At 41.1% G+C, this 26,641-nt stretch overlaps 1 protein-coding gene across 3 annotated transcripts in view; it reads right to left on the reverse strand.

Annotated features, from left to right (window-relative positions):
- The window catches only part of ADAMTS18 (ADAM metallopeptidase with thrombospondin type 1 motif 18), an 80,237-nt gene that overhangs the window by 6,939 nt on the left and 46,657 nt on the right, over window positions 1-26,641 (reverse strand). For all 3 annotated transcript variants that reach the window (XM_063410475.1, XM_063410476.1, XM_063410477.1), the window contains 9 exons: window positions 24,368-24,540; window positions 21,851-21,981; window positions 21,587-21,710; window positions 20,254-20,498; window positions 9,536-9,677; window positions 8,217-8,343; window positions 3,565-3,769; window positions 903-1,094; window positions 373-585 (listed from right to left, as the gene is read on the reverse strand). In XM_063410475.1, the coding sequence (XP_063266545.1) occupies window positions 373-585; window positions 903-1,094; window positions 3,565-3,769; window positions 8,217-8,343; window positions 9,536-9,677; window positions 20,254-20,498; window positions 21,587-21,710; window positions 21,851-21,981; window positions 24,368-24,540 (1,552 nt within the window). The remainder of the gene's footprint in view (window positions 1-372; window positions 586-902; window positions 1,095-3,564; window positions 3,770-8,216; window positions 8,344-9,535; window positions 9,678-20,253; window positions 20,499-21,586; window positions 21,711-21,850; window positions 21,982-24,367; window positions 24,541-26,641) is intronic.

A 26,641-nucleotide genomic window follows, 5' to 3' on the forward strand; every position in this document is an offset into this window, starting at 1 on the left:
ATCCCACAATTAATCATAGTATTTAGGGAATTCCAGGCAATCTGTGCAGATGCTCAATACATAGTGCATAGAGATATGTAGTAGTTCAGCCACAGTGCACTTTGAAGAAGACTGAGAAGAAAGTGCTGGAAAATGAGTGTGGAATGCAGTGCCTCTCAAGCATGAATAACATTTTTAGGTGACATTCTTCAGTTTCAGGACAAAGAACTGAGCTGCACCGAAGCCCATGATGGATGTGGACCATCTGCATGCCATCCCAGTGGCTGAGTGGCGTGGTCCTTAGGGAATGGCTCCGTGCAGGAGGCACCTGGGGCCTGTTGGCACTGGAGGCAGCCCCTCGGTGCCCTGCCACCTCTGCCCTCCCATTCCTACCTGCTGCCAGGGCGAGGAATACCAGCCTGACACCGTGCTGTACAGCGTCTGCGACGGACAGGCTCCCTTGTTACAAGCTTCCTCCAGGTTGGTGTTTGGTTTCTTGATGTTCCTGCATCTCCTCTGAGGGAAGGTGACCAGCTTCCCGTGGGCGCTCTTCTCGCCGCATTTGAGCTCCCGCTGCCGCAGGCCGGGCCCGCAGGAGGCTGAGCACTGCAGGGGCAAAGCACAGCCTCTGCAGCCTCAAAACACGTGCAGATAAAGGGGAAGGGCTGACGTGTCACACACCCCAAACCCTGCCCTGTAAAAGCATCACAGAACTAATCCCACAGAGCCCACACTCTGTAAGGTGTGAACTGAAATGTAACCCCAGGCAGTGATTAACAAAGACATTGGGGTACATCTGTCTACAGCGGGGGTTTACAGCACCTCACCTGGAACACCTGATTTTCAAAGGACAGCTCAGCTTCCTTCCCTCCCCGTGGTTTGTGTGTGGTCCCAGGGGCAGGCATGAAATTGCACCACTTTACCTCACTCCAGGAAGAGATCACCCACTGGAGCCGGTCGTTTTTGGGACAGCGCCCGAGCACGCAGGTCTGCTGGGACTCAGGCTTAGGGTCTGTGCTGCACATGCTTTCAGGCAGGATGTTCACCTTGGGAGAACCAGTACTCTTGCAGTAGACATCCCGTTTCTTGATACCTCTCCCACAAGTCTTGGAGCACTGTGATGGAAAGAAACACTTCTTTGAACTGGGGGAAATGAAAATTGGCGTTATTTGCATTTTCCAGCAGAGCACAGAAAGCATGGCTAATGTGCTGTACAGCTGCCACTGTGATCTATGTAAATTTGAAATTCTGTTGGTAAATAAGCAACAGTAACATCTGTGTGTCACTTCTAAAACCTTGTCCTAAGTGCTTTCTTAATGTAAGCTGTGAACTCTCTCACCCCCATGTAGAACAGACAAGTAATATCTCTTTTCCATAGATGAGGTAAGTTGGACTCGTGAGCAAAATGCTTTTGTGAGCAAAATGCTTTTTTCCCTGCTCAGCACAGTTGAAAGCTGGTCCTAAGCTCCCATCACGGAATCTCCCATGGCAAGATGCTCTCAGCTATTTGTCATTTTGTCCTCACCTTGGCCTAGAGGGATGAGAAGGAGGCAGAAGAAACTGCCCAGGGAATCAATACATAACTCCTTCACCAAAGGAATCTCCCCACAATACAGAATCTGATACAACAATGGTTAAGGAGATATTTTAGTTGCCAGCTGCAGATTAGGAAGAGTCACCAGAATAAATATGCATTGCTGAGCTGTGGTTCAGTGGAGCAGGAGTGCTGTGGTTTGCACTGCCTTACAACAAAATGCCTCAATGAGCCATTTGTGATGAAATGAAGCAAAGAGCCCCGAAATAATGCTGCCAGCTTCCTACCTGCTTGCATCCTCTCCTAACTGTTCTTTCTACTAATAATTATGGGGCATGTTCCAAGGCAGAATCATTCTGTGTATCAAATTACAAATGGTTTTAAAAGATTTAATGAAAGCACCATTGTGCTGAGGATGTAACAGAAATATCTGCATGCTGAAAATCTGTGGGTTTAATCCTACCCCAAACAAAGAAAATGATTTTTTCATTTAAAACAACCCTGATTTGTGCAGAGAGGCTGGGTTTAGATGAGGTGTTTAGATTAAGTGTCCTAAGGAAGAAGCTCTTCCCTGTGAGGGTGGGCAGGCCCTGGCACAGGGTGCCCAGAGCAGCTGTGGCTGCCCCTGGATCCCTGGCAGTGCCCAAGGCCAGGCTGGACACTGGGGCTGGGAGCAGCCTGGGACAGTGAGAGGTGTCCTTGCCTATGAGAGGGGGCAGGACTTTAAGGTCCCTCCTAACCTAAATCATTCTGGGATTCTGTGATTTTACTTTTTTTTTCCTCTTCACACCCTTAAGTCAGCAATATAACAGTTTTCAGCTGAATCTTAAAAACCTTTCTAACTTGTTCAATGGCCCTGCTCACTACATTTCAGCAGGACTGGTGAACTTAATTTTTGTGGGCTTACTTGAAAATCGTAACTTGAATTTTACACCTCTTAAAGAGGAAGAAATTTGATTTTTTTGTAATTGTCTTATTTATTTACTTATTTATTGTAGAGGAAAGAAAGTTTGAAAGTGGGAATGCATTTGAAGACCTGGTTCATATAATTTTGTGCCACACTCAGGTTTCATTCAGATACACTGGAAGAAAAAGTTCTTTCTTTAGTGTTGTGCTGGACTACTCTATAGTTACTCATCTGATATAGTTACAGGGCACTCCCTGTAGGGGCAGTTCATGCTTCGCTGGGAGTGCTGAGGTCAAGATGTCCTTGAACACCTAAAGAGTAACAGGACCAAGAATAGAACACACAACTAATACATTTTTCAGCTAATTGAAATCCATCTTAAATCTCACTAAATGAAGATGGAAAAATAAAATGAATGTAAATCCTTTTATAGGGGTACTGCCAGCTCTCTCTCACACCCCAGATGTGTCAGTACTTCATTTATCCTTACATGAACACCACCAATAGCAGTGGAGGATGGAGCAGAGCTGAGTTTTGTGTGTTTTTAGCTCAGGTTTTTCAGTGTCAGGTGTGTAAAGCAGGGTATGCACACAGGAATTTGCCCTCATGGCAATACCTGCAGCAGCACTGCTTGCAGGAGAGTTACTCTAACAAAGGCAAAAGCACAGGAGTAAGTAATGAATGTGTAAATCACAAATTTATCAACCCACAATCCATGTATGCATGTGCATTAATATGCAACTCTAACCCCAAATATTTCTTCACTTCTTGACTGCCTGCCATCTCTGAGAGAAGTTAATACTGCTTGGGAAATAATCTCATAGAGGGTTGTTGGTCTGAAGAATTCATAGAGCCTTAAATTATCCAGAAAGAATCCAGAAAGAATTATCCATCTGTTTGTGTGTACCTAAAAGGATACCCACTTCTGGCAAGCCCTCGTGTGCCAGCTCTTCTGAAGGCTGGTTACAATGCACATTTATTTTACATGTTTATACAAACATGGCTTACATCTTATCTTCAATAAAAAAGCCACTTGTAAAGCACTGATCTCCACAAAGTTTACACTGTTCTTCTCTTCAAGGAGATTTTTTGCAGTATTTTCCTTATGCCAGAAGATAAAAATGTAAGTTTTAGTCCAAATTACCTGAGACCATGGGCCAGGGCTCCACTGGGGTGGGCAGTCCTGGCTGCTGCACACCTGCACCTGTGCTGGGGTGCTGACAGGACACAGGGAATGGGCCACCACCTCCTCCCTTTGGAAAGCCTTTTTCTGGACACACTGAATGAGACGACTTTGCTGTCCTCCTCCACAGGACTTGCTGCACGTGCTCCATTCACCTGCTGACCAGCTGAAAGGAGGAAATTTGTGTTAGAAACACAGGAGTGCAATTAGCTTTAGAAAATCAGTAAAACCAGCCACCTATCAAATGTGAATTATCCAGGGACCCTGCTCAGCCTGTCTCCTGGGGTACTGATATCTGTTCAAGCAATCAAAAAGCTGCAGTTACATCATCTATTTTCAAAGCATGGAACTTTCTGGTAGGGATGAAATATGTCACTCAACTAGAAAAACAAGTATTGTTTATTTATAGCTTTTATCCACTAGAACTAGCTTACCTATGAATCTGACCTGGAATCTGGAATTCCACAGGGACTGAAAGAGATGTTGCCATTGAGATTGGTGGAGTGTTTAGAAGATATAATTAGATGAGATAGAATTTAGCCAAGTATGTACTGACTGTGTTTGTGCTGAGATACACTCCCCTCACACAGGGGGACAAATGTTGGCATTTCTGTCAAACCCTACTGGTCCATATTCATCAAAAGGAACTTGATTGCTAAAAGCAGCAGTCCTACCACTGGCGTCTTGAGGAAATGAAAAGGCTCTGGAAGAGTTGGGGCTGTTCAGCCTGGAAAAACAAAGGCTCCAGGGTGACCTAAGTGCAGCCTTCCATTCCCTGAGGGAAGCCTGGAAGAGAGCTGGAGGGGGACTTCTCCCAAGGGAATGCACAAGGAAAAGGGGGAATGGCTTTAAGCTGAAGGAGGGCAGGTTTAGATTAGATATAAGGGAAGAAATTCTTCCCTGTGAGGGTGGGGGAGGCACAGGGTGCCCAGGGAAGCTGTGGCTGCCCCTGGATCCCTGGCAGTGCCCGAGGCCAGGTTGGAGCAGCCTGGAACAGTGGAAGGTGTCCCTGCCATGGCTGGGGTGGAGTGGGATGAGCTTTAAGGTCCCTTCCAACCCAAAGAACACTCTGAATTTATGATTCTCTGACTCATTGATTTACATATCCTCAGACTAATAAATCTGGCAGACAGTTGGTGCAGAATCTAAATAAAACAGAGGCAATTTAACCAGCACAAGCTGTTGGGCAATGTGTGCTCAGGCACAGGGAGGCTGCAGCTTACACGTCATGTCCCTCAAGTGACACAAAGTCTGAGGGGTTTTTGCCAATTGCTTGGGCTAAGTTCAGTTTTGACATGCCAGGAGCTGCTCACTATTTCTATTCTTGAAGCTCTGAGTGGGTCCCCAAGCCTTGTGGGACACTTTGCAAACATGCAACCAAGTGTCTTTGTCCTTGAAGGCTTCCAAAGTAAGACCATAATTACAGCCAGATAGAAAAACAGAAGTGGAAAAGCAGAAGAAATTATGAATGACTAAATGATTACTCATTGAGAACTCTTATTCAAAGACCCAGCTCTGAAATTAAACTGTAGATTTTTAAGCAGTTTGAGAAATTTTTATTAATTTATGTCATGGAAAGGGTTCTTGTCTCATATCTGACCACTTGGCCTATCCTGCTTCCACAGTTTCTCACAGCATCAATCCCGTGACCACTGGAATAGCTGCTTACATACAGTTTTAATGACAAGAAAGGTTTTTTTGTTCTGTGTGAAAGATGCAGAGCATCCCATTTGCCTATTCACAGCTGCCTGAAAACAAAGCTAATTTCAATTTGTAAAAAATTCATAAAAAGCCTATTTTTGAAAAATGTCTTTGGGAATAGGAGAAATCCCAGCTCTCAGTGTCTAGCAATTTCAGAAACTGCCAAAAGTGGTGAGAAATGTAAAAGGCACTAATTTAAGGACAAAGAAATATTAATGTGAAAAGTCAGCCATTATATAATTCCAGAACACGTCAGAAGTTTCCTTTCTGTCTGATTTATAAACATTTGGGCCATTGAACTACAAACTTCTGGGAAAAGAGTTTTAATCCATTTAAAAACTTTTAATTAGTTTGCCTTGATGTTTCTGACAATGGTCACTGGTAGAGTGACCAAAAGTGCTCATTTTAAGAGTTTATTCACCATAACTGCCCAGAAAGTTCCCTTCTTCACAGAGGAGAGGGCAGTAAACCTACTTTAATGTCCTCTAGTAAACTTCCATTTTCCAAGATTATCTGGGCTGTGATCCAAGAGTATCTTTTGTTAGTTCAAATAACTAAATAATTATGACCAGATTTGGCAGCTCTGAAATCCAACAGCAGCAGTGTGCAGTGCTGGTGCCTTTCTGTGTGGGACAGCAGTTTGGTCCCACTCAGACTAATCAGCCTTTGTTCTTATGCAGCAATTATTCCTCACTGACCTTTACAAGTCTGGAGCCTCTTTTACGTCCCCAAACTGACACACTTGTATCTCATCTGTCACCTCCTTCCCCTGCCTGTTCTGCCTGGTGTATTTGGGTTTGCTTTATTTGCTGGCTATTGAACATTCATTTGTTTCCTCCATGGTATTTATTAATCCTACTTTTTTTTTTTTTTTTTTTTTTCCTGTTGACAGTCTTGGGTTTATGGGAAATATTACATGCTGTGAGTTTCTGGGCAGATTCCTCAGCAGAAATATCCTAGCACAGTTTCACTCAGCTGAATGGCAACCTGTTAAGACGTGGTCCTACATGTAGACCCTCCATGCATTAATATATCCTAAGCATTTTAAGAATAATTAATTAGTGAGTTGAGGGGTTTTTTTCCCTAGAGGTGATTGGGGTTTTTTACATCTTTTCTTTTTGTATTCTTTTTAGGGCTTCAACTCATTAATTTTGTTTTAAAGTAGTAAATTATAGAATAGCTGTGTATGAACATGGAATCATAGAATAGCAGTGTGTGTCAAAATGGATTTTCAGCATTTTCACTGTAAATATATATCGGAAATGTTCAAAATACATCAGGATCTCAGGTTATCAGAAATACAAATTTTTGTGTGGTCCATATAAACAAATCTGATTTGGGTGGGGCTTTAAAGCATAGTGATGCCACATCAAAACAAAGGTAAGCAGAAAGAGCTTAGACAGACTCCTGGAGACATCACAGACAATAAATTTCTGTGTCCATTGGATAAAAATAGTCCTGGCAGAAGATGAGTTGCACATGAAAAGATTACTTAAAATTGGTATTGAGAAAATCATGTGGCTAAACACAATCTGAAGAAACTGCTGAAGCAGTAACATGGAGCTCTCGTGTCCCAAGGTACCATTATTTAAACCTTATCTCTGTCATTTTGTGGTCATAGTGTGTAATTTGGCATTTGGGTTTTGTGTACTCTGCTGTACTCTTTAAATTCGCAGGAAATTCCAAACTATTACTGGACTATTTTTCAGTATGTTCAACATATTGCAAAGCATGGATTTTTAAGTGAAACCAAAGTCACTGCAGAACATGTGCACCTTTTTGCTTTGCCCCACTGTCCTCTCCTGACTGGGAGGGATGAGGAATGCTTCCTATTAAACATCATTAAATGGGATATTTTATGAAGTATGGGAGCAGGCTTAGCCAGCTGCTTTTACTGTTGCTTTTATCATCTCAGAGTAAAACCAGCAGATGACACCAGGTCTGGACCCTTCCTCCATTTCTTCTGCTTCAATGCATCTTCAAGTGAATTTACTTCCCACTGACTGAAACATTCTTCATTTTTTCAACATATTCCTTCAGAAAATCTCCTGTTCCAGAGGTTTAAATGTCTTGTCCAACATAATACAGCTTTTCTGGTCTTTAATATAAAATTAAAATAGTGCTGAGGTTGCAAAGTCAGGAATCCAAAAGTGAAATAACCAGCAGAAGAAGGATGGCCACTGTGTCCTTTATTCTATCCATTTATCTCCTAAGCCACAGAATACTGTGTTTAATTACATGAGCACACAACTTTTTTTTTTCCACAGGACCCCTACTTCAGCTACTATAAATCAGTGTAACTCCCTTGGTTTTAAAATTGATTTAGACCAGCTGGGTTCTAAGTGCTTATCTATATGTCAATGTCTTCCTTTGCATCTTGCCTTTCTTACATCTTTTAGAAAATAAGGTTGTTCACAAGGGCATTGCCTTCATATATATTTTTGTGGGCATCAGGAGCTTTGCTGACAGCTCATTTGGTTCAGATAGTCCTCTTTGTGGCATCACAATACTTTATGGGACATTTTGCCCAAAAATCACTAATTGCACTTCACAAGACTCTTTTAACCTAATCTAATATGTGGAATGTGAGTCATGGGGCCGAGCTTCCACACAGGGAGTAGCACTTTACTCAGGAAATAAGCTTAGTGGTTCAAGATGAGGAAAGGTGGCAGGAGGAGCCCCTGAGAAAGCTGGGTTTGCCCTGTGTCACCCCAGCACAAGGACAGAGCCCTCAGGAGCCCTTGCTTTAAGCATCAGACCCAAACCCCACTGAGAGCCTTGGGCAGAACATCTTAAACAATTCCTGGTTCCCATTTACAGAGCAGGAGGGGTTAATCCAGCAGGCAAACAATTCCCCTGAGAGGATTCCCTCCATGGCACAGCCAGCAGGCACAAAACCCCAGAGGACTTACTAGGCTGGGCAGGGATTTGTGTTGCACAGTTTTGTTTCAGTTAGAGGCTTCGTCCTTGGGCCGCAAAAGGAGGCGTTGACTCGTGCACGATGATCTTCCAAACAAATTGCTTTTGCTGTAATGTGTCCTGTGGAAGTATCAGAAAAGAATACACAATAATAAACCACTATTTGAAATGTAAGAGAAAAAAAGTAGTAGGGAACAATTTTAACTAAACAAGCCTAAACTCATCCTTGCTACAAATCCACTGACTTGAACTAAATAAAATATGTGTTTATGCAGCAACATGTTTCTAACATTGATTTCCTTCTCTGTAGCACAGAGAATACTGAAGTCAGATAAAACACTTTTGCTATAAACAACATATTTTCAGACTGTTCCCCCAGAAAAAATTGGTAATTGTTCAAATCCTGATTCCCTGCAGACACTAAGAGTATTTGCTTAGAGCCCTCCTCACACACTCGAAAACTACAGAAGAACATTCTGTAAACTTTTTACAGTGAATCTCTGAAGATTCCAGAGTTCTGCAGGTACCTGTACCTTAGACTCAATCAAGGGTCAGCAGCTGAACAATTACTGAAATGCCTTCAGTGATTTTATAGATATGTCTTTAACTGAGATCTATCATTCACCTCACACATGGTTCACTGGGCACAGTGAATCAAATTTGGAAACAAGACTGTTTTCATCATTTTTATATCACGCTGTGGCCTTTTAAAGGGGAGGAAGAAAATACAGCTGTCATATTTTATGGCTGCAGTGCTCCTGGTGGATCTTTCTTCCATAAACCATTTACTGAGAAGCTGTGAAGGCCTGACCATGCACCAGCAAGGTATTCCTGAATTTCACCTGAACTTTTTGCCCGTACGGGAGCATTTCCTTCAGTACCCAGTTGTATCCTTTGGTGTTACAGACTTCCCATCCCACATGCCAGCTTTTTGCTTTCATTACATCCCAGATTTACTTTCACTGACAAAACATGCAGGATTTATAAAAACAAACAGGTGTCTGTGCCAGAAAAGAAGAAATCAAAGCACATAATTAATTTCCACATTACTTCAACAGGAAGATATGATACGCATATGGGTTGACCTAAACAAAAAAGACTGACTCACTGGCATGAATATTTTTTACTCTAAAGGCACTACAAAGTTATTTCCTCTGTGTTCTAAGTTATCTGATAAAAAAATAAGGACCAGGTGTTCAGTGTAACCTCCTGTATGTATCAATATTGCAAAATTAAAGGCAGCTGAAAAGATTTGAGATGCTTTAAAAAAACAGTGAAAACAAAGAGGCTTGGCAATGAGAAAGTCACCTACCACCACCACAGGTCGCTGAGCACTCAGACTGCACCGTCACCCAGGAGTAGCTGTGTTTTCTGACAGATGTCTTGTTTTCAGTGCTGGTTTTGGCAAATGTATATTCCCAAGAAATCCCAGGGTTTTTGCCTTGTAACAGGATCTGTAGGGGGATATTTGGGATTTGTTTAAAAAAAGAAAAGGTGGGGAGAAGGTGAAAAAAAAAAGGATTCTATCAGTCTGAAGGAAGATGAACTAAACAAGATACACACAAAATATATGGACACACAGCATGCTTGTGAGAGGATTTTCAGGAGACCCAAAGGAAAGACCATCAAAGCAACTCCTAAACAGCAAAGCATTGCCTGGACCAACACCTGCAGGTCTGTAAGAGAGGGTGCAGAAACAGAGTTCCCTCCTGAAAATCAAGGGCACCTGACTGGGTCAGAGAGGCAGCAGCGCCTTCAGCAGGGGTGGAACATCACCCCAGAGCCTCTGGCTGGTCCCTGCCCTTCCTGGGAGCCACTGCCAGGGCTGCCCTCTGCCTGGGGCACTGCAGGCACCGTGGGTTTGGGATCTGGACATGGGACACATCTCCTCCCTTCAGTAAGCAAAGTCCAGGCTGACCCTTCTAGCTGTGGGTGAGGCTCTCTAGGGACGCAGAGTGCCCAGGCAGGGCAAAGGAGAGCAGCTTTACTGCAAAATCCAGGCCTTTCTAAGCAGCCAGGCCTTTATCAGTTACATGGCTTTAAATGATAACAAACACAATTCAACCAACCACCATGCCCCACCATGTGAACACGTAATGGTGACATAACTTGATTTCTACCTCTAATTCAGCTGAGTCTCTTTCCCAAAGTCATTTTCTGTTTAGCCAAAGCAACGGGCCTGAGCCATGGTTTTGCAAGGCCTTCCTTTTATGAACCTTATAGGCTCTAAATAGGTAAAACCTGTAAGGTTTTATACCTACTTATAAAAACCTTCTAGGTATAAAACCTTCTAGGTTTTACCTCTATGCAACATCTAGCAAGGAGGAAGCCTTTGCCCACCAAGCAGGACTCAAATGCTTTCCTGGCAGAAGCTTTAGCAAAGCAGCACAGTTGTGGGGCTGGAGATACCTTCCATAAAAGACTTGTATAGAACACAAGTCTCTTTCTCATAAAAAACTCTTTTCTATGCGGACTGATGATAAATTTTGTTTGTAAGACCCTCAGCTGGAATTTTTTTCACAGTGATTGAAGTTGATAAAGCTTCATTACAGGAGAGAACCTGTCCTTGAGTGTCCACACAAGGAAAAAAGGATTGGAAAAATCTTTTATTCACCATTTCAGCATAAGGTGCTAGTAAATTTATAGAAAGTGTGATTACTATAATAACAATCTCTGTCATTTAACTCAAGGAGACCAGCTCTCAAGGGTGTACTATTTTAGTGGTGAATTATATTGCAGTTTTCATTCACTGTATTCATTTCAAGACTGAATTATAATCACTGCAAGATGCATGAACATCTGACACATACCTCAATTTGGGGAGAAATTTCTACTTAACAACATTTATTCCAGAAACTTTTGGCAGCAAAGTGCATTTATATCCACACTTAGTAGAAACGGTGTGGTAGTTTACAGTTACAGAGTTTTAATGAGTTTTAACTCTTCACCAATATGGATCTTTTCACAGTAATATAAAGAGCAGGTGCAGTTAACCTCAGTTCCTGAATATGCTTTTTGATAAGCATTAGCATTTCAAGTACCAATCAAGTCTATGTTAATAATTGCCATTCAAAATATCAATAACTTATCAGTGAAGTTTACATAATGTCTGACCTAAATACTTAAGCAATCCACACAAGTAGAACTGATCTCTGTAGAGACTGGTTTCATTAAAAAACAACCAACTCGCATTTATGTTGTTTAAGACTGAGGAATATAATAACATTTTGAAATGTAGCCAAGGGTTTTAAGGTATTCTGAAAATATACCTATTGGAAAATAGAAATTGCCCATGACAGTGAAAATTCGGACCAAATTTACATGACCTGCAGCTCAATAATGTTGAACACATGAAGGATCTGGACTGCACAGTGTTTACTTTTCTAGAAGAGAGAAAAACGGATCCTAACATTTCCATTCTTAGTAGCCAAAGATTTTATTTCAGTCAGGAAACCTCAATAATGATCCAAACTGAGAATACAGCAATTAGGGCTGCAAAAGGCAAATACTTCCAAATGAATTGTAGAGTGTGTAGAGTGTGTGCCTTCTCCTGAGAGGATTCAGATTAGAAACTCCTTCAAGCACAGGTGAATCCAGTATTTAGTGTGAATTTTTTCAGCCATTCAAGCTTAATTCAAGCTCTGAAGCTATGGAAGTAATAGATCTGAGAGTGATTACTGACCTCTATTTTGAATGAAAATTTTTGGTAGAAATAGGATTACCAGATCTGCTTTAGGGGTGAATCATAGATGCAAGTATATATCACAAGTATTGTACAAGAACAGGATTAAAATGGAATGCTCAGAAATTAGGAAACATGAGAATTGGGACTGCTGGACAACTCCTCTCTGCCCTGCACAGATGCACCCCAGATCTCAGGATCTCTTACTGACTCCCCAGGAAACCTGCACAGTGCCCAGTGCTCCCAGCACATGGGGCTCACTAATGAGCATCTCACAAACCTTCTGTATTTCTGTGTTCTGTATTAGGCTCCTTCCTCAGTGAGTGCTTCTGTGCCCTGTTTGCTGCACTCTATTCAAACCATTCCCAGCATAACTTTTTTCAGGACTTTTCTTTCTCTCTTGGTTATTCATCATCATCTGAAGTAAGTGTGATAAGATTTAACAGCCCCTTCAGATGAAGGGAAACATCTCTTCTGAAAAATAGTGCAGGATGTATAATGTCCGACCGAGTTTTCATCAGGAGTGCAATACTATTGCAAAGTTGCAATTTTGCCAAACATTTTTATTTTTACAAATCTATCAGATTGCTGACAGCAAAAAGTCCAGCTGTTAAAACAGCAGTTCTAGAGTTTGAATATTGAACCCTAGTCCACTGGCATTACAGATAAAACAGGTTGCATTAACATGCTCAATCTATTCTTCTTCTCTCAAGGACAAATTGAGACAAATATCTGAAGCATAAAGCTTCAGAACATGTGCTTCAGAAAAAAAATGCAGTGCGCTAACCGTAGTAAGAACTGAGCCATCTAATATTATTCTTCATTTAAAACAATGCCTTCCCTGGTTCTTCTTACAGACCAGACCTCAAAATATTTTAATTTACATTTACTCATCCTCCAAGTCGAAGGTATTAGCCCAGATCTCAGCATCCCAGGCAGCCAGAAACACTTTCTCCCATTTCAGTAGGTGCTCTGTGTTCCTTCAAGCACAGAGGCTGAAATTCTGTCTGGCCTTTTAATAAGTTGTGTCAAAGGAGGAGGAGGCTTTGTCCATACCACAAAACCTCGTGTAAGGGTTAGTCCTCATCTCATTTGATTCTGACAACTGTCATAAAAATGTGCTGTGCCAGTGGCCAAAAAGCAGCAAGGTTTAAAACTTCTCTAATAAAAATATCTCAAAGTATTAGACTGAACATTTGTCTTCTGAAAGTGCTCTTTGTGACAGTGGAGACAAGGAACAGATGGAATGCATTCTGAACACAGAGTTCAGACCAGGAAAGGGGGAGGATGAGAAGGTAAAGAGTGGCAGTTTTACCCCTGTTAGAGCAATATTCTGCTGGTGCTTCAGCAGGGTGAAGGGAATGGTCTGGGACAAGCCAGAACAAGACCCATGAGAACCCATCCCTTCAGAGAACAGCCCCACAATGGTGCAGGGAGCAGCCAGGTGAGTGCTTGAGGGGTAAATCCTGCACACCAGGCAACCTGAGCCATACACATTTTAAGACCTTGGGCTACACCCCCTCCTTGCACATTGGGGAGTAGCCACAATTTTAACAGGCAGGAGAGGGGAACTTCCTCTCCATTTCCTGACCAGCAGCCAAAGCCAGAGCCTTCCCACCCAGCAGGCTACAAGAGGTAAGGTTTACCAAGCAGGAGCTGTCTCTCCTCCTGTATTATCCCAGCTATGCAGAAAAAGGAGGTTTTTTTGCAAAAAAATCAAACTATGGATGAGTATTGGAGACAAATAAAGTATTGCAGGGCACAAAAACCATTTGCCTTGAAGTCCCTGGTGCTCATCTGAAGAACAGTACACGACGTCTAATGTCCAACCGAGTTTTCATCAGGAATGCAAAACTATTGCAAAGTTACAATTTTGCCAAAGTAACGAGCATATAAAAAGTTTTCTATCGTATTCTCAAACATTCATTATAAAGCCCCTTCTTAACAACCCAATAACTGAAGTCTGCATATTCAGCCAAGTTATCAGACCTACAAATTTGGAAAGACCTCCAGCGCTAGTCTACTTAACTGGACTCATTCCAGCATCTTTTCAGCCAACTGGCATTTGCTCCCAAATTTACAGCTGGCAAACAACCTCCTTAAACATTTCCAGTTCCTCAACAGAACTGTTTAATGTCTACCTTTAACACACCAACCACCTGACTTCAGACACAACACTCAGCAGCTCTGACCGCAGGGCGCACAGTTATAAAATTTACAGCTTCTTGAGCTTGAAAACCACAGGCTCTACGGCTGGAATCTGCTGGATCTATTCCGAAGAAAGAGAGCCGTGGCTTTAGCTTACGGCACAAAATGTTAAAACAATGGATAAATTGAACTCTCCTGAGTAAAGAACCTTTTTCTTTTGCTGCTAATTTTGATGGGAAAGCTAAACTAATAAATTCTCTAAACTTGCTGTGCATCTGCTCCTTTATTTGAGATTTTTTTGTCTCATGGCCATCCTATGTTTCCAATATAATACTCTATTTTGCAGGTCAAATTTTTAAAGAGTCCACTAACATTGCTTTGTTATCATTGACTAGGTGCTTTCCAGTATTTTTTTATTATAAGATGTCCATGTGAAGTGACTTTTAGCACACTGAATTAAGAGAGATTAATTGATACAAGCTGAGTTCCTATTCCTTCCACATTGTTTTGTTCAATGTATAGGAAAGAATACTAATGTCTGGCTTGTAGCATGCTGAAAAAAAGGCTCGTTATTTTTGTGGAGGACTAACAGACATTTACAAATCACTTACAGAGTGAAGGTGGGCATAGAGGAAAAAATCCAGGTCAAAAGGACTATTTTCATCTGCACACTTCCTCCATGTGCCCATTTCACAAAATGGGCATGAGCCCAAACTCTGAATCCCAGCATCCACATCCCAGAATCCATAGTGCCTTTGATCTGCATCCTCAAGCTGCATCTACATTGCAAACATCATCTACACTGGGTCAGCATGGGTCATTCCCATACTTTGGAGGCCTTGGATAACTTCTTTAAGGAGATGTACCAATCTGCAGAGAGGGCAGACAGAGAACTCTGTGTGCAGGCAAGTGCCTGGCTGAGCTCAGCTTGAGACCTGCAGTTCTCATCCACTGGGGATCTACATGCTGTTTAATAAATACTGTAACATCCAATATCCTAAGCCACATTGTGATTCCTCTGTCCAATCAAGGTTAATTCCACGGACTTCTATGAATTTATTCTGGTATATCTAAGAATGCAGCATATGGTTCTGGTGGAAAAGTGTTTAAAACAAGTTTTAAAACTAGTCTGTTGTTTTGAATGGGTGGTTATTAGATGGGATCCTTGACAGTGGCAGCACCAGGGCTTCAAAGGAAAGTAGGGGAACACCTGTTTGGAAAGCAGTAAAGGAAGACTTATGCACTGGGTACTTAAGCCAAACCTTAAGACAAAAGGGGTTTTATTTCTTCAATACTTCTAAAATAACTTTAAACACAGTCCTAACTAAAAGCTTATGACAAACTACTGTTTTTCAAGTCCACTAGGGTCATTAAAAGGGGAAAAAAAGAAGTATCCTTGAAAGGATCCTATATGATCTCATTTTTATTTCAGCTGTTTCAAATTTATCTTCCATTGTTATCGTGCTCCATTTTTTCACTGTTCACATACTAAATGTACAACCTTCAGGGATGCTGTCCAGCTAATCTCTCCTCACTACAGGAGAACTCTTTTATCCATTGTATTGAGTCAACATCTGTATCTTATAAGTACATCTTAGGTCTCTTTAGCCTACTTTCTCTTCAGGGGAAATCAGTACAAATTTATCATCTAGTAGCTAATAATAAATGTAATCCTTTATAACTGCAACTTGGCTTTCTCCCAGTGGCAGCTACATCATCAGCAAAGCCATTCCACCTGGCCTCCCTTCTCCCATTTTCCCCTATTGATAAAGAGTGATTTACTGGATTTAATTAGACATATTCCTGCCTTGAAGCTCCATTCACCTTCTCTTCCTGTGGATTTCTGCCTCTTTACAAAGCATCCTTTCCATCTGTTACTTATTGATGTTAAAATAAACTCTTTATTTCACAAAGTTGTCGCAAATTCTTGATTTAATGCTTCACCAAATTTGAGGTAAACTTCAGTGAGTATATTCATCTATCTCATCCTGGAAAACTTTTCTTTCTCCAGTTATATTTGACTTCTCAAATCAGTCAATTCTTCCTTCATCTGCTTATTGATAGAATGGAACACAAAATTACAAATCTTTCATGTTTTTAAATTAGTTCCTCAATCCCTGGCCATGCAGCCTTTTTCATGCCCACATAAAGTTTTGTTCCTTGTGCCCTTTCAGAATCTTTCCCAGCATTTGAGTGAGCTGTGGAGGGTGACTGAGTATTTCATCAAACGAATGTCCCCAGTGAGCCCCACATGTGACCGAGCCCTGTGAGGGTTCTCCATCTTCAATGGATTTTCAGCAGCTGGTGGTGCCCACTGGCAGCCCTTGTTTGCAAAGCTGGACAATTAATGATAAACATACTTACTGTTTTTCCTTGAGTTAAATATCTTTCAGTTAACAGAAAAACACTGAAAAGGTCTTTAAACTGGAAGAAAATTTAAACGGGAAGAAACTTTTAACTAACCTTGGATTACCAAGGTCCAAATAACAGATGCATGAGCTAAAGGTGTTCAGTTGAATTAAACATTTTAAAAAATCCAGTAGGTTTCTGTTTAAGATGAGAAAATTATGCCACAAGAACTAAATTTTAAAAGCTGGTATCAATTCCTCATCCTAGATTAGCATCTATCATATTTCTACCCCTCTGACCACTGACCATTATTTCATGTAATCTAAATTGGGCCATTTCAGCCACAGTCTTCTGAATCCATGAATATTTTTCATTTCAGCTTTAACTGGGTTTTGAAAACCCATAATCACCAAAAATATCAGTAATGTTAACTTCAGAAGGATACTGATGCACAAATTCTGAAGGACATCAGTTTATTGGGCTTTCCCTTCCCTCCCTCTGTGAAATCAGTTCCTGAACAATCCAGAGGAGATCCTGATGAATTCTAAAACCTCATCATGCATTCACCCTTCCAGCAGTTGTGCTCAGGAAATAGTCATACATATTAATTCCACATTCATCTCACAATGTTCTCCTCTTCAGAAAATAGCAGGCCACTACAGTTTGTACTTTTTCTCCCACAACCCAGTTAAATTACAGAGTCATTACTCTTTGTCTTTTTTAGTATGATTCATTCCCATAATTACATATCTATAATATATAGAAGTATAGATATGGAGGGGGGGGGGTTGGGGAAATTTTAAGATAAATAAGAAAACACTTTATGTCTTTTTCTGGTCTCTGACCCATTTTTGAATAATGTTGAGGACTGTAATATCTGGTGAAATGATATGTGCTCAGCTGAACTATTGAAAAGCCTGACAGAAAAGCAGATGCATGGGAACACACTGTACAATAAAATATAAATGCAACACATCTCACAGATCTGCAAGGCTGAACTTGTGGTGTGCAAGACAATGGGAAATTTAAGGACTTTTTTTTCTTATTTGCATCTCCTTCTGCTCTCTCAGTGCATGCTTCAGATGTCTCTTTCAAGAGCATATTTTGGAGGATGACTGCATTTCAAAGGAAGTGATTGCCTTGAGCACAGACTTGCCAGACCTGTCTGGTCCCATCCTCTCCTGGGAATGCTGCTCAGAGGACGTGCACAGCCTGAGCTTCCTGGATACCTGCAGCCTGCTTTGCATGCAGAAACAAAGGCAAAAACCTGGACCACTTCAGTCACCACACAAATCTCTACCAAAATTATAACTGCAGAATGAAATGGGCACAAGATGTGTTAATCTGGCATTCAGACATAGGTGAATGGCAATAAATACAGCTGCAAAACCTCCTATTTTCTGCCCAACTGAATAATAAAAGCTCCTGTATTATACATACAATTTATCCAAGTCCTCAAAACCTGCAGTGCATGATTTTACAAGAGCACACACTCAATTATTCTGGAAGAAAAACAAAAACAACAGCCCTGATCTAGAAAATAAGTATTAAATATCTTTTGCATACAACCTAATTTAAAAAATAAATTAAATATCTAAAGATTACAGGAAGAAGTTGAGGTCCAAACCCTGGAAAACCTTATTTTATAAAAAAACTAATTTAGTTGAATAAAAATTGCAGCAGGACAGTTCTGTATACTTCTTTGAAAATTATAGGTGAGATTAAAGTGAAAACAAAGCTACACTGTAGTATGCTTAAACACCCCTTTTTTTCAGCCTGCTATCAGTTTCTGGTATTTAGAGCTGAAGCAGGATTTGTTTCACTATTATGGCTGCAAGCAGACATTCAGCAATATGCTTCTCAAAACATATTTCTTTGGTTTTCTGGCATTTTTGCTTTTTAGAGTTTATAAATAATAAGTTATAAATAATGCAGCTCTCTGAAGAGAAATTTATACCATTTTTTTTTCAGAATTCAGCTTGTTGAATGTTGCTTAAATTATTAAAGGGAAAAAACCTTAAATAGATACGTGTAATTGGGGAACACATAACATTTTTAGTCATTAGAATCCTCAGTTACCAATGCCAGTGGTGTAGGTATTTCAATAAAAGTACAAGGAAAGCTTAAATAAGATTTGAAAGGAGCAACAGCCTCCAGTTAAATGTTACATCTTAATAGAACTATTTAGCATAATTTGAAAGGATGAAAATAGAAGTGTTATTTGGCATTAATTTCTTTTCTTTAATCTTTATTCTGCAAAGTATGTGCACGATACGTAGCCAAGTCTTCCTTCAGGCGATTTATTATTCATACTTCAGCTCTATAATAATAATACAGCTCAAACCTACTTTGGGTAATGACGAATAAGATTCCTGGGAGTTCAGCTTAACATTTCATAGTATTTGTAAGTGTGGTTGTTTTGGTGCAAGACAGATGATCTGCAGAGAGGGGAGCATGTCTGTAGCTTGTAGACCAAAGTGATTGGACTAAAGGAAGATCTCTATGAACACACATACCCAAAATGAAAATTCTTCAGTGGATAAGGATGTTGCTAAAGGCACTGTGAATTGGGATGGCAATTTGTGGAAACACAAAGCCTTAGCCCATGTCAAACTGCCTGTTCTAAAATTTGTGTTGACCCAAAAGAGCTTTAACCTGCCCATGGTCCAGGGCCTTCAGTGGTTCTTAAAGACACTTAAGGTTCTTCAGTCCATTACTCAGCCAGCAGGAAGAGCAACAAAGCTCTTCAGTGTTCCAAATGCACACTTCACTGGACACTTGTGAAAGCTTTAATAACCCCTGAAGAATATACTTCAAATCCCAGTCTGTGCCTGCCCTTTCTTGGTTTAACAGGCCCAAGCTGGGCAAGGGAGTGGAATCCAGAGACTGGGATGTGGGATGGAGGCAAGGACAGCAGGATGCACGGGCACAGCACTTGCTGCCCTGCTCCCCAGGGGCACTGCACCTTCCAGGGTGCTGCTGGAGGGTGTGGGAATCAACTGAATCCCTGCTGGGGAGGGATCCTTCCTTCTCACAGGGAAGGAAGGATTCATCAAAACAGACTCAACAGGTGAGTTACAAAGCCAAAGACCTGCTAGAGCTAAAAAAGACAAACTAATGGAGCTAACAGGAAGCAAAGCCCTTGATGATTCAGCCAGAAATGGCCCTTCAGATGTTCTGATGCATTTCAGAAGAAAATCTAGCTAAGCAACCTAATGCAGAAGGAGATTTTTCTTAGAACAGCAGTAGCAGAGGCCAGTTTCAAAATCGTAAAACTTGAACTAACCGTGTAAGTACTAAGTTTCCTTTCTGCTTACAATAGTTTCAACACAGGACATCTGGGAAACAAAGTAGGTGACACAAATTTGATTGTGAGATGAACACATAAAATAATTGAACCAACAGAAATCTCTGTGTGGTATTTTGACTGCAATCCAAGGTGGATGTTAAAGTAGCTCCACTCACCTGCAGCTTCAGAAGCATTATTTAACCTGTAATCATTGAGGATTGACATAATGGTACCTCTAATTTTTATATTATTGGATTTTGTTGCATGCCATGTATGGGAGGTATTTATAATCTCCATCTCCATGGCTGAACTCAGAAATTATGCTATGAGGTGTTTTATGCACCTTCCTTTTCACTGAATTTGTGACAGTTTACTAAACTTCAGACCTCAGTAAAGCAGTGCAAGGCCCTTCAATGCAGCACGACCACACAATTAAGTCTGAATGCTATCGTGACTCAACACCATCCTTTAATCTCTCTGAGAGCCCCAGCACAGAGCTGCAGCTGTCGCTCCCAATTCTGTAATGGACATCAGGGCGAGAACAAACAGAAGCCAGGCTTACTTCAAAGACCAGCGTCTCATTAGTGGGTCCCGGCGCGTAGAGACTCTCGGGACGGTTAAAGGAGCGCTGATAATCAAACACCGTCCCGGCAAAGGGGAACTTCCCCGGCCAGTCGATGGTCCAGTCTCCTGTCAGGTAGTACCTGCTGGCCAGGCTGCGCACGGCCAGGTAGCTGGGGGACACGTGCATCTCCTGCAGCTGGATGCTGCGCGCGCCCGCCGGCACCGTCACCACCGCGTAGTAGTCTGTGAGGAGAGCAGAGGAGGCAGCAACGTGTTGGCAGCTGGCACACACGCAGAGCTGGCTCATCTTTCCCAGCCAGCCTGAAAATTATCACAGTTTGGAAGACACACAGATGCTCTGACTCACCAAGTCACTCCATTTTCACCAGGAAAAACCAGTTCTGATTTTAACACACACCGCCCCCCATCATACAGCCTCTAATCAGAGTAACTCTGAGGTATTTCAATTCCTGAAATTCTTCCTTGTGATTAAGGCATGAAAAAGCAAGTTCACCTTGGAAAAATGCAGAGCACACTAATAGTGGCTGCATGGTAGCTTTCCCTGTAGTTACCTGCAGTGGTAGGAAGGTACTACTGCCAACCACAAGGGCTTTGAGGTGAGGTGCACTGGGATGCAGAGTCATCACAAAGCCCTGGATACCAGAGGATCTCCCTGCTGCCAGCCAGGGCTGCATTTCCACATCCTGGACAATTTCCTGGCCCATATTACTGCAGTAAGAACATGTCTTATGACCAACAGCAAACAGATCCTCAAAACACCCCTGTGGGCACTGAAATCTTATCTGCATTTTATGCCTGAGAAACTGCAGCACGGTGAGATTATTTCCCAAGAAGCCTGTGACAGTCCACTAAGGAAAAGTCCACCTCCCAGTGCCTGGATCTTCCACTGAAAAAGCTGGACAGCTTCCAGACAACTTAATTTGAAAATGGACATGGAAATACTGTCATGTTTGGCATTGTGCTGTGTACTGCTTTTTACATGTTCCACAGTCCCATCCCAGTCAGAGCTGCTGACAGCTATTTTTTCACTTGCCTGAATTCTAAAATCTCTTTCAAGAGGAAATTCACACGTAAAGGGAAAATGTGGCTTAAGAAACAAGAGAATTGTTTAACTGACCAAGACTTATGCTCACAGCATTCTTGTTACCAAGAAACAGGAGAAACGTGAACTTTCCTCTCACTCTCCCTGTGATTTTCAGCTCACATCTGGACCCTCAGCCACTGCCTGAACAAGCAAGGAGTCATATATATATTACATGGGGACATAGCAGAGCAGGGAGTTGATGATCACGGGGAACAGTTTTCCTTACCATTAGCTTTGTGCTGGGTCAAGTATTGGCCTTTAAAGAACTTGCACGTTGAATTATCTCCTTTACAAACTCCACAAGCATCCAACACAGCTTTGGAACCAAGTCCATGATCACACCCCACTTGCTGCAACCAAAAGGCACAAGTGAAGGACTCAGACAAAAGGGAATTTGAAGAAACAGCTGCATTTTCCCTAAAGGAGTCAATTGCCCACTAATAAAAAAAAGATAGACATTAGGATTGTAAGAAACTTAATTTTATCTTACTTCACATATTCCATCAATACAAACATCATAATTATTTGGAGAACAGAGAGTTCCATCCTTCACTTTGCTGGACATTGCGAAGAAAAAGTCAAAGTCTTCAGCTGTGCAGTACAATTTACATCTGTCCTCCTCTGGGGAGAAAACAAACAAACAAAAAAAGACAAGGAAGCATTAGCAGACCTGCAGTGTTAACGAGATTAAAAGCTTCTTGGTTGTTGTATCTTCCTGTATTCTAGAAGATAAGCTAAAAGGATGAACTGTGCATGGTGGCTACTCAGGACATCAGAAATACAGCTAAAGAGAGTAGTTTACATTATGCTTTTTTTAAAGCACATGTGGGTTTGCTTGTCCACACAAAGAGTTAAGAACTCAAACTGAGTGTAGGAGCATTGCCTTAGCTCTGCTGCTGCACCCTGCTTTCAGTTCCACTGCTTCACAGGCTTGAATTTCATTTTTATTAAGATAAATGGGAGGCTGCAATAAGATTATTTGAAGTTTATTTAAAATTTGGGAAAGGGATAAGATGGCACAAATGAGCAGTTCAGCTGAAAGCTAGAACTGCAGCCAGACTTCCCCTAACAAAAGTATTTTTCCTCTAACAAATCCTAACCATTGTCAAATTTCTCCTTACACACGGGTGGTGTGTTATGCTTATACAAGGTTGATTAATTCTGCATAGAGAAAACCAGTCATGAAACTGTAAATATTATCATAATTGCTGAAATGCAGAGCTTTAATACAAATTTAAGTGCAACAAATAAAACAGTTTTTAAGAACATTGGATTCAAAAGAGTATTCTTTGATTATTAAATCAGCAGCTGGATTTCCAGTAGTTCCTTCACAGAGGCAAAGATCAGTAGCAATTTTGAAAAGTAGATCATGTTTTGAGGACTATAAATGGAGACCTTGGGAGAGATTTTACAAAGCAGCTGAGAGGAAGGACAGGCACTTTCAACTTCAGAATCACTTGGGGACATCTTGCTGTTGAAAATTATGCCCTTTGCTCCTAATTGTAAGCCTCCTTTACTAAACACAGCCCCTCCCTTTAAAACCAATGTAGGCCACCTTAATTTCTATTAAATAAGATGACTTTTTTGCCCTATTATACAACATCTACTGCTACATGCTGAGAAACCATTTTACTTCCTCCCTCTGTTCACACTGACCTGTTAGGATATTTTTAAAAACCTGTAAAAATGTCCACAAAGACTTTTAGAAGAAAATATAATCGTGCTACAAATGAAAGTTACATGTATGTACACATACATATATATATTTAATTATATACATTATCATCAAATGGAAGTTACATGTATGTACACATACATATATATATTTAATTATATACATTATCATCAAATGCAAATTTGTACATGTGCTAAACAAAGCAGCTATGATGTGAGAAAATTCAGACACTTTTATCCAAGTAGTGCTTTCAAAGTGGAGAAAATATTTGTTTTAGCTGATAAAAGTGAATACTGATTCAAAATATTTGCAAAATTAAGATGCATAAAGTAAAAATAAACTTGCTTGTGCAAAATAGCAGAAATAGTTATTGAGACCTGAACTTGATAAAGATCTCTTAGGAAAAATGACTTTAAAAATGTATGCCAGTACATTGTTTGCATTTCCACTTCTCATGGGACCATACCAGCAGAAAAGTCAAAAGGTTGATTTACTGTTACATTTTGAAATCTGAGAACATTCCAAAAGAAGGAAGATTCTGGTAGTGTTATTGTGGAAGCCTACATTTCCCATGCTGAAAATTCCATGGAAATTGTTTTGCTTGTGTTTCAGACTAAGCAATATGGAATATAAAATGAGAGAGAGAGAGAGGGGCGGCAACGGCTGCGGAGTCACGGCGAGGACAAGGACTCGAATTCCCAGCCCAAATCAATCCTGCATGTCCATGCAGGCAGGAGCACACAGGAGGCTGGCTCCAGCTCTGCTAGAGAGCAAACACATCTCACCCAGGCCAGTGAGCCTGTATCTGCTGATGCCTTGAATTGTAGCTTTCATGTTTTCCAGATTCTGTGCTGACTAGGGGTGCAGTTCTGTGTCACTCAGCTCTCTTCACAGAGTAGGGACACAAAACAAGTCCTTTTCCTGCTGAACAACAAGGACAACTTTCAGGCCCAAAAACATAAACAATGATGGGCTGAAGGGACGAACAAGAAGGATGAAACCTCACAATCTGAAGCTGTAATTGGACAATTAAACCCCAGTATGCAAATAGACCAAAACTTATAAGAGTGTGAGACTTCGTGACTGGTCATCCATTTTGTGACCATTTTGGGTCCACCTTGGCTATAGCCCTGGCCAGGCCCTGTCCTGCCCACGGTGTATCCAAGAGGCCTTTCAATAAATCTCTACTTTATTCTCTAGCTCTGTCCAGCTCTGTTTCAGATCAGCCCTTCCAAAGCATCACTGCTTCCAGGGGGTGATGTTTTCCTGGAGCACAGGGGTGAATTAGTGCAGAGCTCTCCGCCCTGTCCCTGAGAGCAGGACCACTCTCACCTTCCACCTTGGTGTAGGGTTTCCACTTGTAGAACCAGCCCCGGAAGGGTTTGCTGTTGTACTCTGCACACTGCAGGGCTCGGAAGTCCAGGCTGTCTGCTGGGCAAGGCTGCTTGTTGCAAAGCTGATACACACGGCTGGAGCCTTGGCAGAACTTCCCACCGTACTGCGGCCTACCAAAAGAGAGAGAAAAAGATGATTTTGCAAAATCCCCCTTTGTGTGACTGGCATGTTACACGTATGTGAAAATACAGGGAACGGGAGAGGAGGACGTTCTGCCCTGGGAGATCAGTATTTCTTACATGGGCCATTAATTTTCATGGTTCCTAAAAGCAAGCAAAGCAGTTGACATGAATTATCTACTTGGATCACTGCAGACTCAGCAAAGATGCAACCATCTAGAGGTGAGTCATGTTTGCACTAATTTAAATTTATAGGGCTATTTGGTACTGGCCGGGTTCAACCTTGTTATACAGCTATTTTTACTCTGCTGTAACCAAGGAATGAACATGTGCAAAGAATTACCTATCACAATTAGAGTTAATAAAGGATAACATAACACTGATCAAACAAAAAGAGAATGAATGATTACATTTGCTTGTTCATTTCTTTTGTAAATAATTTTGAAAAAATATGCTTTTAAACAGTCAGAGGAAACGGGGACTGTGCATAGTTGTCCTGCTTTAAGAAAATGGTGGAATTCGGGGGTAATTTTAAACGTCATACCCACTTCAGCAAACCTCACCTGGGCATTTCCCTTCACCCTGGCCATTATGGAAAGACTATATTCTATGAGTTTGCTCATACCTCACATTATCAGAATATTATTTTTTTAACCTTTTGGTCTGTGCACAGACACTGTAAAACCATGTAAAACGCAAGAGTTGCTCCTTTTAACTCAGCAATTCACTGATGCAATTTATGCAGTTTCACAATCCTCAGATACACATCTGCAAGCACTGAGCCAAGTCTTCAAAATAACAAGTTCTAAGAACTCTTTGTTGTATTATTCATTTCTTGCATCAAGCGAAAAGAAATGTACCAATGCTACACTGTCACTCATTTATATAATGATTTTTTTTTTAATTGGTGAACTTACATACTTGAAGGACAAGATATAAACTTTGAGTGGACAGCTTAGCCCATATTACACATACATTAAGGAAAAAAACCCAGAATAACAAAAAAGATACTGAATAACAGTAATATATTAACTAACAGCAAAAAATTAAAATTTTAAGAGTATAGGATGCACAATTGAAATATGTTGTTTGTTGAAATCCCTAAACACTATGCTGTAACTATTCCCCACATCCAAGGATCCCAAGCAGCTCCTGGCTTGATCATGCCTGGAATTACACGGAGACAGCTCTGTGCAACATGGAGGAGAAAATCCAGGTGCTTCTTCTGTTTGCTCTGGTATAAATTTTAACTCCCATATGTCTAACCCTCTAACCAAGCTGGGGCTTGCCTTTTTTATGTTCTACTTATACGATATTTGCCTTTTCCAGAATTCTGGGCTGCAAAACAGTCTTTCAGAGAAAGAGATGGAAACCCACCTGTTGCTGTATTTAAACCTGGGTTAAATCACCAGTGAAATGTGCTGTGGAAAAAAACCAGAACTTCCACTGACTTTTCCTGAGGTCACCTGCCAGCTACACTGATACTGGGTATAATGGTGAAGGTCTTAAAGTCAAATTTTCTGTCCTAGTTGGTGGCAATCCAGCCTGTGAGGGCCAGGGAGGATATGGAACATCAGTGAAATTAGGGAGGGTTTATGTTGACTTTGTGCAACTGGTGAGAGCTTTGAGCTAAGGCAGCCAAACTATTGGGTGCTGACTCAATTCCCTACAGACTTTCTTTACAGCTTCAGTACATGGAGGATTTTCGACCTCCTTCAACCCCAGAGAACAAATCTGCTTCAGTGTAAGGAAAAGAAGCAACCTCCTTCCAAGTAAATGCCACCAAATAAGCAATATAATAGAATTATTTATGGCTGGATCGTGACTTCCAGCCTCACTCTTGCATTTGAGGATGGGATAAAATTCCTCCAAACTAAGGGAGCTCTGAAAGAGGCATTCTGTTTCCCAGCTTCATTACAGCATTTTAATATTACAGTACATTCCCATTACTGAAACTGTTGGCTTGAGAGTGGTGGAAACTTCTCCACCTTCATTTTTACCAACAAGATGTCAGTAGGAGTTAAGTGATTCACAGGAAACGAGATGGAGATCTACAAATGCAAATTTCTATGGAAATGCTTATATCCACACT

Source organism: Prinia subflava, chromosome 13 (assembly GCF_021018805.1).
Source record: "Prinia subflava isolate CZ2003 ecotype Zambia chromosome 13, Cam_Psub_1.2, whole genome shotgun sequence".
NCBI classification, from domain to species: Eukaryota; Metazoa; Chordata; class Aves; order Passeriformes; family Cisticolidae; genus Prinia; species Prinia subflava.